This window comes from Numenius arquata, chromosome 4, assembly GCF_964106895.1.
Source record: "Numenius arquata chromosome 4, bNumArq3.hap1.1, whole genome shotgun sequence".
Lineage (NCBI taxonomy): Eukaryota > Metazoa > Chordata > Aves > Charadriiformes > Scolopacidae > Numenius > Numenius arquata.
This window is the reverse complement of record NC_133579.1, coordinates 34,632,141-34,646,242: the sequence shown is the minus strand read 5'-3', so window position 1 is coordinate 34,646,242 and position 14,102 is coordinate 34,632,141. Positions and strand designations below refer to the sequence as shown.

Here is a 14,102-nt window from a genome sequence, read left to right as displayed (position 1 = left end):
ATATTAAATATCCACTCAATTGCTTTGTTGGGTTTAGAACCCCAAAAATACTTTATATTTGGACCTGGATTGAGAATTTTATTTTTTTCCCCCAACCTATTAACTCTTCTGGAATTTCACCGACTCCAGCATTGAAATTATGGGAATGAATCTGCGACAGAAAGAGTATCTGCACATCTTATATTATTCTGTAATCAGGCTTTTTTATCAGCTATCATATATACATTGAGGCTGTGCTGTGTTTATTTTTTGAAGCCCTTTAGATATATCATTTTTTAACAATCACTAATGAAGCATAATTGTATTGCACTACAGGTTACCTACTTTTCATCATAATCTTTGTAAAATTCTGCAGTATCCATCTGGAATTTTTGAACACCACTCAGCAAATCTGTTTTCATGTCTGGCTGTACCTTCAGCAGCAAGTCCTCAACCTGCAATGCCTACATGCAGACAAAGAGGAAAAACAGGCATAAAAGAGGTAGGAAAAAAAAAATCACAGCTTTTTAAGAAAATAGTTTTGTTCTAGTATTTCGACATTTAAAAGGCTGACAATAACTTTGCTATACACATGATTTGAGAAATAATATACCTATGATACCTGTGTGTTTAGGTTCTTCCAGGCATAAGCCAATCCATCAACTCTTTCTGTATTTCCATCTTGAAAGAGCAGATTGTATTTATGAAGCACAGAATAAGATTCTTCTATAGGTCCAACTGTCATGTCAATTTTAATCTCATTCTCTCGAATTTCCTTTAGGGCTTCCATTGCTCCCCGTACATCGTCAAGGTCATGAATAGGTCTGCTTAATCTCTTGCTAACATTTTCAATGAATGAATAAATTTCATCCATGTCTGTGGCAGACTTCTTATTCAAAGCTAATCCAAATGTTCTTTGTCTTGAGCGGCATTCCTGAATTAAGGCTATTTTCAATGACTCTGTTGCAATATCCACTGATTCCAGTACACAGTGATTTGGCAGTTCTCTGATTTGCATTTCTAATTGCTAAGACAAACAAAAACAATAAGCTTTCAATTACACTACAATTTCTCTGAACAGTTCATTTTTATTAAAGACCTAATACTTACAGAAAAGTGTCTGATTTGAGTTTGGAATTCAGCCATTGTTGGTTTAGTATCTATAAATTCCTTCACTTTTTCCTCTGGATCCTATATAAAAGAAGTTTATTTTAATTATTATTTACCATTGGTATTACAATAACCTATGGAGGACACAGCTGCCTGATGTACTGTGCAAACACAAATTATCCCTCTCTAAAAGAGCTTAAGATATAAGCATTAAGATCAAATTACTGCACTTGAACTGCTTTTCCTGACTCTTCGCACAGTACTCCCTAAACGACTTGAAATCTATCCATGACTTAAAAACTGACAGAGATCAGGATATCCCTTATCTATCCAAATATTAACATGAAATTTACAACGCAGCTGCTAAAACTTCGTTGGAAATATTTCCTTCGCAGTCTACCTTCCGTCTGCAAACCCCCAAAAGCAGCTTACATCCTCTAACAAATATTTAAATGGTAGCAATTGTACTCAGAGCCATCTTCACACTTCCTGAAACAATGTTAATTAACTGCAGTTTCTAGCTAAAAATGGCCTGGCTATTTGGAACACAAACAGTTTGGCAGGGAAGGATGGATCAAAAGGAAGAGGGAGCGTTTAGCTTGTTGAACCTTGTTTAAAGGGAACAGAGCACTGCACATCCTTCCTTTTCAAAAGGTAGGCTGGTCTCTGCAGAGGTGAGAACTTCAGTGTCACCAGCTCAATAAATGTGTTAGATTCTCACTTCAATTACAGACAAACGATCTTCATCTGGCTCAGTGACATTCACCTACAGCCTTCACTGTGAGGTTTCTGAGAAGTTATTACAGCTCCTCTAGCCAATAATGAGTTGCCAGTGACAGTTCCCAGTGATCCCAAAGAAGTTATAAAGACAGGGGAAACAGTGCCAACTCCTAAGGAATTTTAAGGTTAAGGAGGAGATTAATTAAAGAGATTAAGATTAATTTTAGAAGCTTTTAATAAGAAGGAAACATGATCATGCTACTCCATCATACATTCTGATTGCGCCTTGTCTGAGTAAAATGACATGGGATCAATACGTGCTTAGCTCAAAACAATCTCTCCAAAAACTAAGGTAAATAAGCATTAAGAATTGAAACCCCAGAAGCCATGAAGAAGTGAAAATTCCCTGTCTTAGCCTGAACTCTAACCGCAAAAGAGTTTAGAGTGGGAATGTAGTCATCTATGAGGTGGTTTAGGAAGGGGAAGTTAAAAATAGTGAGCAGTTACAATGATAAGATTACTGTTGTTTCAATTGCTTGTTTCTCAGACTAAAACATCTTTGATAAGATGATCTTTTGATCAACCAGTAGTTGTCCATCCACACAGATCTGAATTTCACAAGTCAGAATGAACGTAAGGTTTCATTTCATAAAATATCTCTTGCCAAAACACTCCACGGATCTTTACTATTTATGCGACTGGACCCACTTCCTAATGGATACAACTCCATCAGCCCAGATTCTCTTCTGCTTTGGAATCCTTATTACTGGAAAGATTTCTTAGATTTAGTTTATCATTTTTGTGAAGAAATAGAAAAGCTGCTTTCAGCAGTGGTTGCTGAAGAAGGAAGCAGTCAATTTAATATTCAAGAGCAGTTTTGTAGCCTGCAATTTTTTGTAGATTCTGCTAAATTATTCTTTTTTATAACCTATGCAGATAAGGTGCTGTGAGAAAGTTGCAAAAGCATATGAGAGCATAAGCTTGTTTATGCTCCAACATTTTTTGTTCTTCCGCTTTCTTCCTCAGATGGTTTAATTGGTAACGAATGACAACTGCTGGTCAACACAAGAATAGACAGAGGAAGTATTATGGGTATATGAATTCTACCATGTAACTAATACTTCCTACTGAGCACACAGTCTCCTAATGCAACCCAAAACACTTTATTTAGAAGATTTCACAATATAGCAACATATTTTATTAAATATGTATTTAACCTTGTTCCAGATGCCCGAAAACTCAGAAAAGCTGTTCAGAAGATCCAATGTTTCAGTTTTAAGAGCTAGAATAATTGTATTTAGTTGGATCACCACTTTGTTTACATCCTTATGCTCGATGATCTGCTTGTCTAAAGGTTTCAGTGCCACCATCCTGGTGAGTTTGCTCTCATCACCTAGCTCTACAGCAGCTTGTTCAATCTGGCATAAATTAAACAAGAAAAAACATATGTCTGCTAGTTTTATTTAATTTTTTAAATTATGGTATGCCCAACAACGTACACACAGTAAGTACTTCTAAGAATAGATAGAAAGTGCAGAGAAAGCATCCACAAGGAGACTCCCTATTCCTAGCTTGGATTTTTACAGAACTATAGTTCTAATGTTAAAGCCAATTTTATAAAAAAATGCCATGTGGAGCCCTATATTAATCACGTCTGAATGACATCTGTCAAATACCCATCATATACAAATTCAGCTGTGCTGTTTCCTGCTTTCTTAAGCATGGAATTACAATCCATACTCATTTTTGGGGCAGTGTAGGGCTGGCTGCTTGGAAATAAGCAAACAATTCTGCTTAAGGAAATTGAATTCAACCTTTCTCCTACTTTAGTTTTTTTTTTATTATTTATTTTCAGGATATGAATGGGGTTTCTTCACTGAAATGAGCTGATCTGTTTTTCATGTCAGATTGGCAAAATAGGAAAATATATTTACAAAGACACATTTCAGCAAAGATCTACACAGATCTGTATTTCATTACCAAAGGAGAGGATTAAGGTCATTTGAACACCATTACTGTGCATTTCTCTGCTTCAACAAATTTTGGTTTCTATCTATCTCAGACCTTCCCAAGGTTTTAGTGCTCATTTTAATGCCAGTTAAAATATTTATATTGTATTTACTGTAGCATTACAGGTGCTGTATGCAGCCTGGAATTTAACTTAGAATAAAGTTTTTGCCTGGGAAGACTGATAATAATCTATACTCAGCTAGTAGTACATGTGGATAATTCTCACACACTCTCTACAATATCATCATACCTGAACAGTATTTTTAAAATATTTTTATTAAAGCAACTTTTGGTTTTAATATAAAAAACCACCAAAGATAAGGTTCATGAATTATTGCTCTTATGTTCAATTAGTTAGTATAGAGATTAAAAACTAGGCTTTCGCTTAACAGGAAGATCTAGCAGATTACAAATTAGAGTACTGGTACAGAATATATTCTTATGAGATTAAGAAATGTTAACCAAAATACTAAAATTTTTTAAAATTTAAAATAAAATACTTACCTGCTGCTGTTTATGATGTAAGTAAGCAAATTTCCACAAGGGGATATCTTTGGCTATTGATAATATGATATTTACTGCTTTGTTTACAGCACTCTGAAAACAGCAAAACATTTATCTTGAGCACACAGAGAGATTATGACAAATAAGAGAAAAAAAGAAAAAAGGAAAAAAAGGGATCCTCCAAACAATACCAAAACGGAAAAACTAGACCTCTGTCTTTACAGGAAATATTCTAAAAAAGCATGACATAAGATCACTCAAAATACATTTTGTAAGGGGAAAAAGTACTCCATAAAGCTTGATCATGTGCTTTTCAAACAAGAACATGAGCCCTTTACGAACAGTAACCAGGAATCATTTGGGATCATAACTTAATTACAGTACAATTTCCCCTTAAACTGGTTATCAACATAGTTATTTATTATTAATAATAATAGTTTTCACATTCACATCAGAACACCTGAATACATTTGTCTGAATTTGTGATGGTATAGTCTATAATCTCTACAGGCAGCTATATATTATTATATAATAACTTCTTCTGTCTGTGGTATTTTTAAATTATGCTTTGCGGTCTGATTTCTTACTGACAACACCATGAAGGCTGCAAACGAAATCAGAAAAAGAATTCAACTTCTAATTTTGACAGTGACAACGCAAAATGAAAAGTCCATAAATCAACAGCATAAACAAACAATATTTTGTGAATAATTTCAGACATCATAGGAGACTGTAAGTATATGTGTAAGAATTTTGCTGAATTACTATAAGTTTAAATGAGTGTTCAAATTTTCCCACAGTTTAGAGCTTCAGGCTGGTAATATTTTTCTTTACAATTCATTACTGCAGAATGAATGGTATTTTAAACTGATAACATCATTTTATACTCTGAAAGAATTTAAGGAGACCAGGAAGTCAAATCAGGCTGTATCAATGGCATTCATTTTTATTCTTGCATTCACTTTGAAATGTCTGCCTCTAGGTAGAGGGTTGTGAACATGAGTTACTGAGCTTTTAAGTAAAACAGTTGCTTCTACTGGCCTGCATAACAAACCTCATCAGTGGCTTCATGTCCTTAGCACCCAATGATGTCATGAAATCAAGTGACTTTTAACCCTTTTTCCCCTTCCTTTTAGTTCTTATACCAGATTAAACTTGCACATGTTGTTTTTAAAAAATGAATTTACAAATGTTTTACCATAAATGACTGAGAAGTGCAATTATTTTGTTACCTGAATATCTTCAAGACTTGGTCTCAAGACAACATTTGGAATAGCCAGCTGAATTTCAGATTTGAACAAAGGAACCCTCTGTGTCTGTACAAACTTGGTCACCTGGTATCTAGAGTCAACAACGTGCAATCGATGTCTTAAGGACTCTAAAGAAATCTTCATGCCTAAATAAAATAATATTTAAGTGAGGTTATATTTTTTACCACAATAAGCTTGGGGAAAAAATCTTAAAATTATATTAAAAAATTAAACATATCAAAAAAAGACAGACTCACATCTGACCAAAGAGTCAGTATTCTTCTGACAAAGCTGTCCTATAAGATTATAGTAACTACAGGACCGGCATTCTTGGCAGCGTGTTTTCTGCTTCTTGTCAAGATGTGTACAGGCATATGAATCCTGAAGAGTTAAAGGTAAATTCTTAGGAAAACAATGATATTATCCACTATGTAAATAAAATATAAAGTATCTATGTTATAAAAGGTTACCTTTTACACTGTAGGGGTCTTACCTCCAGAGTTCTCTCAGCATCTGCTTTCAGCCTGTGCTTAAGAGTATCTACCAGTTCATACACAGAGCATTCCACTTGCTGACTCTGTCTACAAAAACAACCTCACAGTCACTCACAGGGAATAAAACATAAAGAATACTCTTTGCTACTTTCCAGGCACAAATCCCCATTCGCACTGCACTGTGAAGAATTGTAGGTGCAGGGAAATACCCTTATACTCTTCAATTTGTTCCTATTGCTTGGGCATACAGAGAATGTAAGACATTAAGATATGCAGACTGTCAATTTGTCAGACTATTATATCTGATTCAACTGTACTTCATAATAATTAAAGAAAAAGAATTTTCCAGCTAGTTAATAAAACAGGTTTATCACGCTGATACAGTGAGATAATCTGTGAAATCAGAATTAGTAAAATAAAAACAAAAAAATAAATAGAAGGTATCTTATTTTGCACAGTAAGCATAGATATCTTCATAGATATCAGAACAACTATTCTGCTATGACCTGGAAAATAAGCATAGGCCAAAAAAATTGCAGCACCAGAACAGGAAGTCTTAAACTAGCATTAAGAATCAAGCATTTAACATGGGGATGAGATTTCAAGTCTTACCCATCTTCATTTTTCTTGCTACTGACTAGAACAACGTAGAAGAAAAATACAAAATGCTAAACACTACAGATGCAATCTTATATCTGCTGTATTCAAGATACTTGGCAGTTTCTCCCTGGATCCTAAGACTATAATTTTGCTTTAGACTAGTACTCTGTTAAAATAAAATTATAAAAGTAAACTCTCTATGTATAAAAAAGTTATGCCTAAATAATCCCTCCCAAATATGGCCTTCAAATCTACGCAGTGAATAAACTTACTGAGACAGTTTGTGAGCGGTAGAGATAGCAAGCTTTTCTGTCTGTTCCAGGAAAGAAACCACATCTATAGGTTCATCTTCTGGCAAAATTATCAGAGCAGTGTTCGACATATCCTCCAGAATTCTTTCAATTCTGCATTCCAGGGTATCAGCTGCTTCTTTGACTACAAGGTCCAACTCCCTCAGGGTACTATAAACTTTGTCGATGACTAAGCAAAGAAAATAAAATGAAAACAAATCATGCAAAATACAGACCCCTTAAATCTCATCTCCTGTCCCTGCCCCCTCCCACACACACGGTATTACAATAAAATGAGGATTTAACGGCAGTGAAATATGCAATAAAGGCCTGGAACCAAAACATGTTGGACTTACTTCACTTTAGTAGTATAATCTACTATTATAAAATGAAACCATTTTACAATAAATAGTACCATAGCCTTCAAAATATGTCTTCTTCTGTGTATTAAAGAACAATGTAATGTACATAGTGGAAAACAGAAAGAATACAATTGACCAAAAACTATTTTGGCCCTTTTCCATAAATCCCCAGGGAAATCTAGTACTTATATCATTGTAATTAACTTATAAATTTAATGGCTAAAATTCCTCCAGCCAAGATTACATACTGGTTGAACCACTAGATTTCTTCTTTCATGCATATGAAACTTGCTTTGGAAAGAGGTATGTGTATATTAAACAAGGTAAAAACAGCTGTTTCTGAATACAGTGGATAAATTCTTTCCCTGTCCTTCATACTTAACATTGCAAAAAAGAAAGAAATATGTCACCTGACACCTTTGTCTTTGTTATTACCAGACAGTATCATTTGAATCACCAACACTCTTTCTTACTGTATGTAGAAAGAAATCACTATGATAACTAAGTCACAACAGTGTGACAGTGGCGTCCAACTGCTGATGTTTTAAGTGGAAAACATCATTTATTCCTATTAGGAAATTAACGATAGAGCTTGTCTTTTTATTGACTAAAATGGACAGATAATCCAACCAATTCCTGAGCTTTTTTTTTTTTTTTAACATATAAATTAGGTAGTCCTAAATCCATTTTTTCACCTTTTCTCCTGAGTTTTAGTCTAAAAGGCAACAATGGGGCTCCATACTTCTACATATTATACAGAAATAAGGTATTTAAGACATTAAGCTCACACATAGTGAGCTCAGCGCACCCCTGGCAGGTCAGAGTTATTTTGTATACGCTGAACCAACGGCTTATTTGTAAGTGTCCAACATACATTCTGGGCGTGCCAGACATTGCACATCCTCAAAAAGATATGATGCATACACTCAAGAAAAGTATTCCTTTCCAGGGGTGATTCCATTCCAGCTGCAGCAGCAGAAAACAGGAGATAGCCTAGATACCCTTGCTGCATAACCTCTACCTTGTAAAAAAGGCCAGTTTCCACTAGAGCAAATACTGATCTAAAGAACAATTAAAACCTGAATTATAGTTATTCAGATATTTAACATAGTGCAAGAGAGTACCTAAATGAATAAATAAATTACTAATGTTGTAAAGACATTCTTTATGATGTGTTACTAAACCATGCAAACCAAACACAAGAATTCATTTTAGAGCTATAAAACAAACATGAAAAACCACTTGCCATTGTTTTTTGTGCTCTGGTCAGGCAAAGGTCAAGTAAAGCTAAAAAGTAGCCAGCCCTGCCTTAAGCACTGTTCAGAGCCACATGGCACAGTCACAAATGAACAGCTGCACAAACCCATGCCCCAATTTCAGGTTCACATTTAGGCTGCCTCTGCTCCTGTTTATCTTGCCATGTAAGAGTGGTAAAGGGGCATCACCGGAGGGGAAAAAGGGTAAGTCTGGTAAAGCAAATGACTTAACAAGGGCTGTTAAAAGACAGCTGTCAAACAGCCCTAACTTGATCACCACAGTTTAGAGCAGGCCACCAGTTTCACCTTACTCATGTCTGACTTACTTCCATAATCAAGACGGAGGGACCTGACATGTGAAGATCTCTTCCTAAAATTGACAAGGAAATATCTGGCCAGTACCACCAAACAGCATCAACAGTTCACCACTTCTTCTCCTACTACATACATTTATTGATGTTCAAAGAAGTCCATGACAGGTGCATCAGGCCCGGAGAAAGGGCATCCTCAACTTGTCCTATGAATGGTTTCATCAGTGGTTTCAGCATAACAGGAATCCTATTCAGATGCTCTTTGTAATTGATCAAGAGATTCTGGAGTCTGCAAGACATGATCATGTTAAGAATGGTCTTAACTCAGATATTTGAAACATATGGAAGTTTGGACACATTTTCTGTTAATACAATTTGCAAGTTCTGACCCCATGTTAAAAATAAGAACTCTTCCCAGCTCTTCTTAGATCAAACTAAGCCTCTTTCTCCCCACTAAGAGCAGAACCAGATTGGAGAAATAAGTACCTCCAGTAAAGTAACTGATTGATTTAGAGAATATTCCTTCCAAGGAAAATTAATTACTGTAAAAATCCCCAGGAAATTGAAAACGTGATATTTTTGTTCCCTTCTTCCTGTCTCACAACACATAGTATGAAATGACACTGCTTATAAGAAAAGCAAGATCCAAACCACTCAGGACACCTAATCCCAAAGAAAAAGAGGCCAAATTCTGAATCAAGACTTACCAATATAGTTCCATGAAAATGGAGCTACATAATGAAGCTGCATAAACAAGAATTAGAAGCAAATGCAACTCAGCAGTCAGATACATAATGAGTTCAAGAACTGCCGCAAAAAAAGTAACAGCTGTGTTCTGTGCCAGATTAAAACCACAACTTTAAACATCATTGTTACAAACCGTACACTGAGATAAACCATTTTCCAGTGTTCCTTAAGCAAAAATCTACAGTCTCTGAATATTCCTTCTTTGCTTGGGGAATCAGTGTGAAGTCTTTTTTAAAGTAGAAAGTAAGTTTGGATTACTTTTTTATTGCAAACATTTTGTGTACTTCTTGTTTCTCTTGGATGGCAAAGGTTGGGGCAGTTGCTTTTTAGAGGACTGTAGCACACAGAGGTTGCCTTGCACATCAGAAATTTCAGAATAGTTTGTCCTAAAACACCCCATAGATAATTAATGAAAAACATGGTATTGTAAAAGTGAAAGACTGAAAGCTTTAACAACAGAATGAGGAGGGATTGAATTCAAGTGTTTATGAAACTCTTTGAACTTTATTCCCTTTTTTCCACTTCTATTTAAAATGTACCTAAAGAACACTCCTCACAAAGGATGACTTTTTAAAGACCTATTATCCTTGTTAGTGAGTTAGTGTCGTGGTCTCAGTCGGGATAGAGTTAACTTTCTTACTGGCAGCTGCTATAGTGCTATGTTTTGGATTTGGGATGGAAACAGTGCGATACCACACTGGTGGGTTTGGTTGCTGCCAAGCAATCAAGGACCTTTCTGCTCCTCACACCACCCCACCAGCAAGTAGGCTATGGAGGCACAAGCAGTTGGGAGGAGACACGGCCCAGACAGCTGACCCCAACTGACCAAAGGGATATTCCATACCATGTGACATCATGCTCAGTACATAAAGCTGGGTAAGAAGAAGGAAGAGGGGGACGTTCAGAGTGATGGCATTTTTCTTCCCAAGGAATCATTATGCGTGACAGAGCCCTGCTTTCCTGGAGATGGCTGAACACCTTCCTGCCGATGGGAAGCAGCGAATTAATTCCTTGGTCTGCTTTGCTTTTGTGCGCGGCTTTTGATTTACTTACTAAACTGTCTTTATCTCAACCTACAAGTTTTTCCTCACTTACTCTTCCAATTTTCTCCCACACCACAACTGGAAGAAGTGAGCAAGCAGCTGCATGGTTCTAGCTGCCAGCTGGAGTTAAACCACAACAGTTAGAGAATTAATAATCAGCATCCCTGAGAATGAAAAGAACTCTTCCAGCACAAAATTGGACTGTTACAACAAGCAGAAAGAAATTACTTAAAATTAACAAAAGTTACCTCAGATATTCAACACGAGAACAAATTATAACTTAGGTGATGTATTATCTATACAAATGTTTGGGTTATGGCTTAATCGAGTGGTAAATTTCAGCTTGTTTTCCTAACAGAAAAGAGCTTATGATATTAAATGTAATATTTATGCCTATGTTATAGTGCATAGATGCCTTAGCACTACTTAGGAGTCCCACTTAGCAGTACCTAGGAGCAGCTGTTGCAGCAACAAAACAAAAGCATGTAGGCGTTTTCTAGTAATGAGGTATTTGTGGAAATAGGAACAACTGCTTGTTACCAATATTACTATGGAAATGCAGGGGAAAGCAATTAAATTTCAATTAAACTCCATCAAAGCGAAAAACTATAATAAATCAAAAGCATATGCAAGAGACTCAAAGCTAGGGATTCCCATTTGCAGATGAGAATCAAATCCAAAAAGTGTTCACTCACTCCATTTGATGTCTTTTAATCTGTTCTTCATTTGCACATAAGCCAAAGACAACATCTGGAACTTCAAAATGCATTTTTTTCAGGTATTTTGTTTCATAAAGTACTTCCAGGACCACTGGGTCCAAGTTTACAAGTAATTCCTTCATGTAGCAGTACGGTGGGGGAAAAGAAGAAATAGAAAATAAGGCAGTAGTTTGGTGGTTACATTTAACTGGAACATATCACAAGATGTAGACGAGTAGAGAAGATTTTTTAAATGGATACCTATGTTTCTATGCAGATCTTCATTGTCCTCTACAAATATCTGGATTTTCTAAAGTGTCAATCAACCAATATCTTGCACTGATTTCAATTTCCTGCGACTCCTTCACTGTTCCCTAACCACATGGCTCCTGTGACTTCCTAAGTTTAATTCTAGTTCTGCAGCTACACTCTGTGGAAACTAATTTGCCTTTTTATCTCAGTTTCTCCATCAGTAAACTAGGGAGACATGTTGGGAAGGTTAATCTCTGTACACTTTTCTGGGCACTAAATGCTATTAAGATGCTAAATAAATTTGAAAAATAGGTTCTAGTTGCCCATTATGGAATCGTTAGTTCAAAAACTGCCACATTTTAACCATCATTTCTCTGCACTACAGCAGAAAAACAATCTGTGAAGTAAGAATGGTAAGATTTTCTGTCTCAGCAAGCAGTTTTGAAAGCAAACTAATGAATGATTGATATATACTCAACACAGTGATGTTGATCACTACAGAAAACACCATGATCTAATTAAAAATTCCTTCCTTGATGAAAATTTTTAGTTAACATAGAAAATAAAACCTGAAACAATATCTAAAAAGATGTAGATAAGTAAATAATAGATAGGTATTTGCTTGGTACTGCCTCTTTTATGCCCTGAATGAGGCAGGAACCTTACAAAGAAGAGACATGATGAAGTCTCTACCATAAATATACACAAAAAGGAAAAAAAATATGTATCAATTCAAGTAGTTCACTTCTTTAACCCTATTATTTTAATGCTGTACTCCATGATATGATTAAAGTAGCATGTGTAATACTAAATTAATTTATGCAAAATCATATTTACCTTGGTTTCTGGGTGCCTGACAAGTAAAGAAGCACACAGAGCATTTCTAGCCTGGTCAGCAAACCTGCACCAGGCTCTATGATAAATAAGTTCAAATTCCAAAAGAACTGCAGCCATTTCATTGTAGCTCTTAACAACCTTTTTCATTTCCAGTGTCTGCAATTCAAGGGAAAAAAAAAAGAAAAAAGCAAACAGCATTTAATCAATTCAGTGAGTCTAACAACATGGTAGAAATGTACTCCACTAGGAACTAGGAAAACAAAACAAATAGAGAGCTTTAGTTAAGCTATTTTAGAGATAAGGTAAGACACAGAAACATAAAAATATATTTAGGAATTTAATTATTAAGAAGTATTTAACTGCTTTAAACAACATAACTCTTTTCCTGATTTTCCTCCCAGTCTTGCCCATAAACAAAGACTATGCTATGACCTGTACAGGGCACTGATGTCCCATAGGGAAAGCTATAAAAATTACATTCTTTCATGAAGCGTTGCTAGTGTTTGAGGTTAAATATCCCAGTCCTCTTCATTACAGAGCATAGCAGACAGAAGGCTCTAAGCTTAGGTACACCGCCAGCAGTGCTGCTATCAGGATTAGCATGAGCCAAGCCCCAGAAGGGACCACCCTAAGTCATCAGCTTAATGTCTCAAGGAAAGTAACTGTCCTAGGTTGCAGAATAATAAAGCTGCAAAAAAGAATTCAAACCCTGGAGCAAACGCTAACACCTATCCTGTTGGATGAGCTTGAATACAAGTTGCTAGAAAATGGAGCTTAGGAGTATAAAAATAAATCTGTGTCCATTAATAACTTGCTTGAAAGCTTAGCATAAATTGTCCTCTGCTAATTTCCAACCTTCAAAAGTGTGGTTTTCTTTTTAAGGAATGTCATTGGACGGTCAATTTTTCTGTATAACTGCTGAGCCCACATAATCTTCCCCGTTACCTAAAACACAGAAGACATGAGGTTATATTTCCATTAACTTAAAAACAGTCAAGAAGCATAGTCTTTTTTCTCTCTCATTTATTTTATTCTTACTGGTGGCATATTACGTGGTATAGGTGGATTTTCTTTTTGCTTCTGGTAGAGTTTTCGAACAAACTCTAAGTCTTGGCTGTAATGCTGAAGGACAACGGTATACTTCTCATTAAGATCAATATGATTTTCTCCTATTTGTTCAAGCTTTGTCAGAAGTCCAAGCATCTGTTCAGTCTAAAAAGGAAGATGGAGCATTTACTACAGAAAATTTTAATAGTTCAGAAAGTTGTTGCTCATGAACTGTTATTTCTAATTTATAATATGTTATGTAAGATTGTAAGTTGTTTTCTAAGAAATACAGAAAAGTCCATCCTGACAAGTCAGTGAATTTTACTTCTGTATTTTGTCCTGTATATAATATATTTACCATAGTATGAATGAAGAAACTGCTACCACTACAGTATAGCTGAATACTTAACTTTTTTCTGACTCTCAAATCATCACTCTTTTTTTTCTGCAAACAGTTGTGGTAAAACACCTACACCTTTATTCATGCTTCATTAACATCTTATATCATGATCAGGGCCTGAACCAATGAACAGTACTGACATTAATGTAAGAGATGGCAGAAACTCCTGCTAGTCCAACAGGAATAACTTAG

General features: G+C 35.6%; 1 protein-coding gene across 1 annotated transcript in view; it reads right to left on the bottom strand.

Annotated features, from left to right (window-relative positions):
* LOC141464169 (dynein axonemal heavy chain 5-like) overlaps positions 1 to 14,102 on the bottom strand; it is a 159,570-nt gene that overhangs the window by 123,335 nt on the left and 22,133 nt on the right. Inside the window, exons 17-30 of the mRNA XM_074146952.1 lie at positions 13,502 to 13,675; positions 13,319 to 13,408; positions 12,464 to 12,619; positions 11,372 to 11,511; positions 9,024 to 9,175; positions 6,940 to 7,147; positions 6,067 to 6,154; positions 5,831 to 5,954; positions 5,556 to 5,719; positions 4,324 to 4,416; positions 3,027 to 3,227; positions 1,090 to 1,170; positions 602 to 1,006; positions 325 to 443 (exon numbers count right to left, since the gene is read on the bottom strand). Of these exons, the coding sequence (XP_074003053.1) occupies positions 325 to 443; positions 602 to 1,006; positions 1,090 to 1,170; positions 3,027 to 3,227; positions 4,324 to 4,416; positions 5,556 to 5,719; positions 5,831 to 5,954; positions 6,067 to 6,154; positions 6,940 to 7,147; positions 9,024 to 9,175; positions 11,372 to 11,511; positions 12,464 to 12,619; positions 13,319 to 13,408; positions 13,502 to 13,675 (2,195 nt within the window). The remainder of the gene's footprint in view (positions 1 to 324; positions 444 to 601; positions 1,007 to 1,089; positions 1,171 to 3,026; positions 3,228 to 4,323; positions 4,417 to 5,555; positions 5,720 to 5,830; positions 5,955 to 6,066; positions 6,155 to 6,939; positions 7,148 to 9,023; positions 9,176 to 11,371; positions 11,512 to 12,463; positions 12,620 to 13,318; positions 13,409 to 13,501; positions 13,676 to 14,102) is intronic.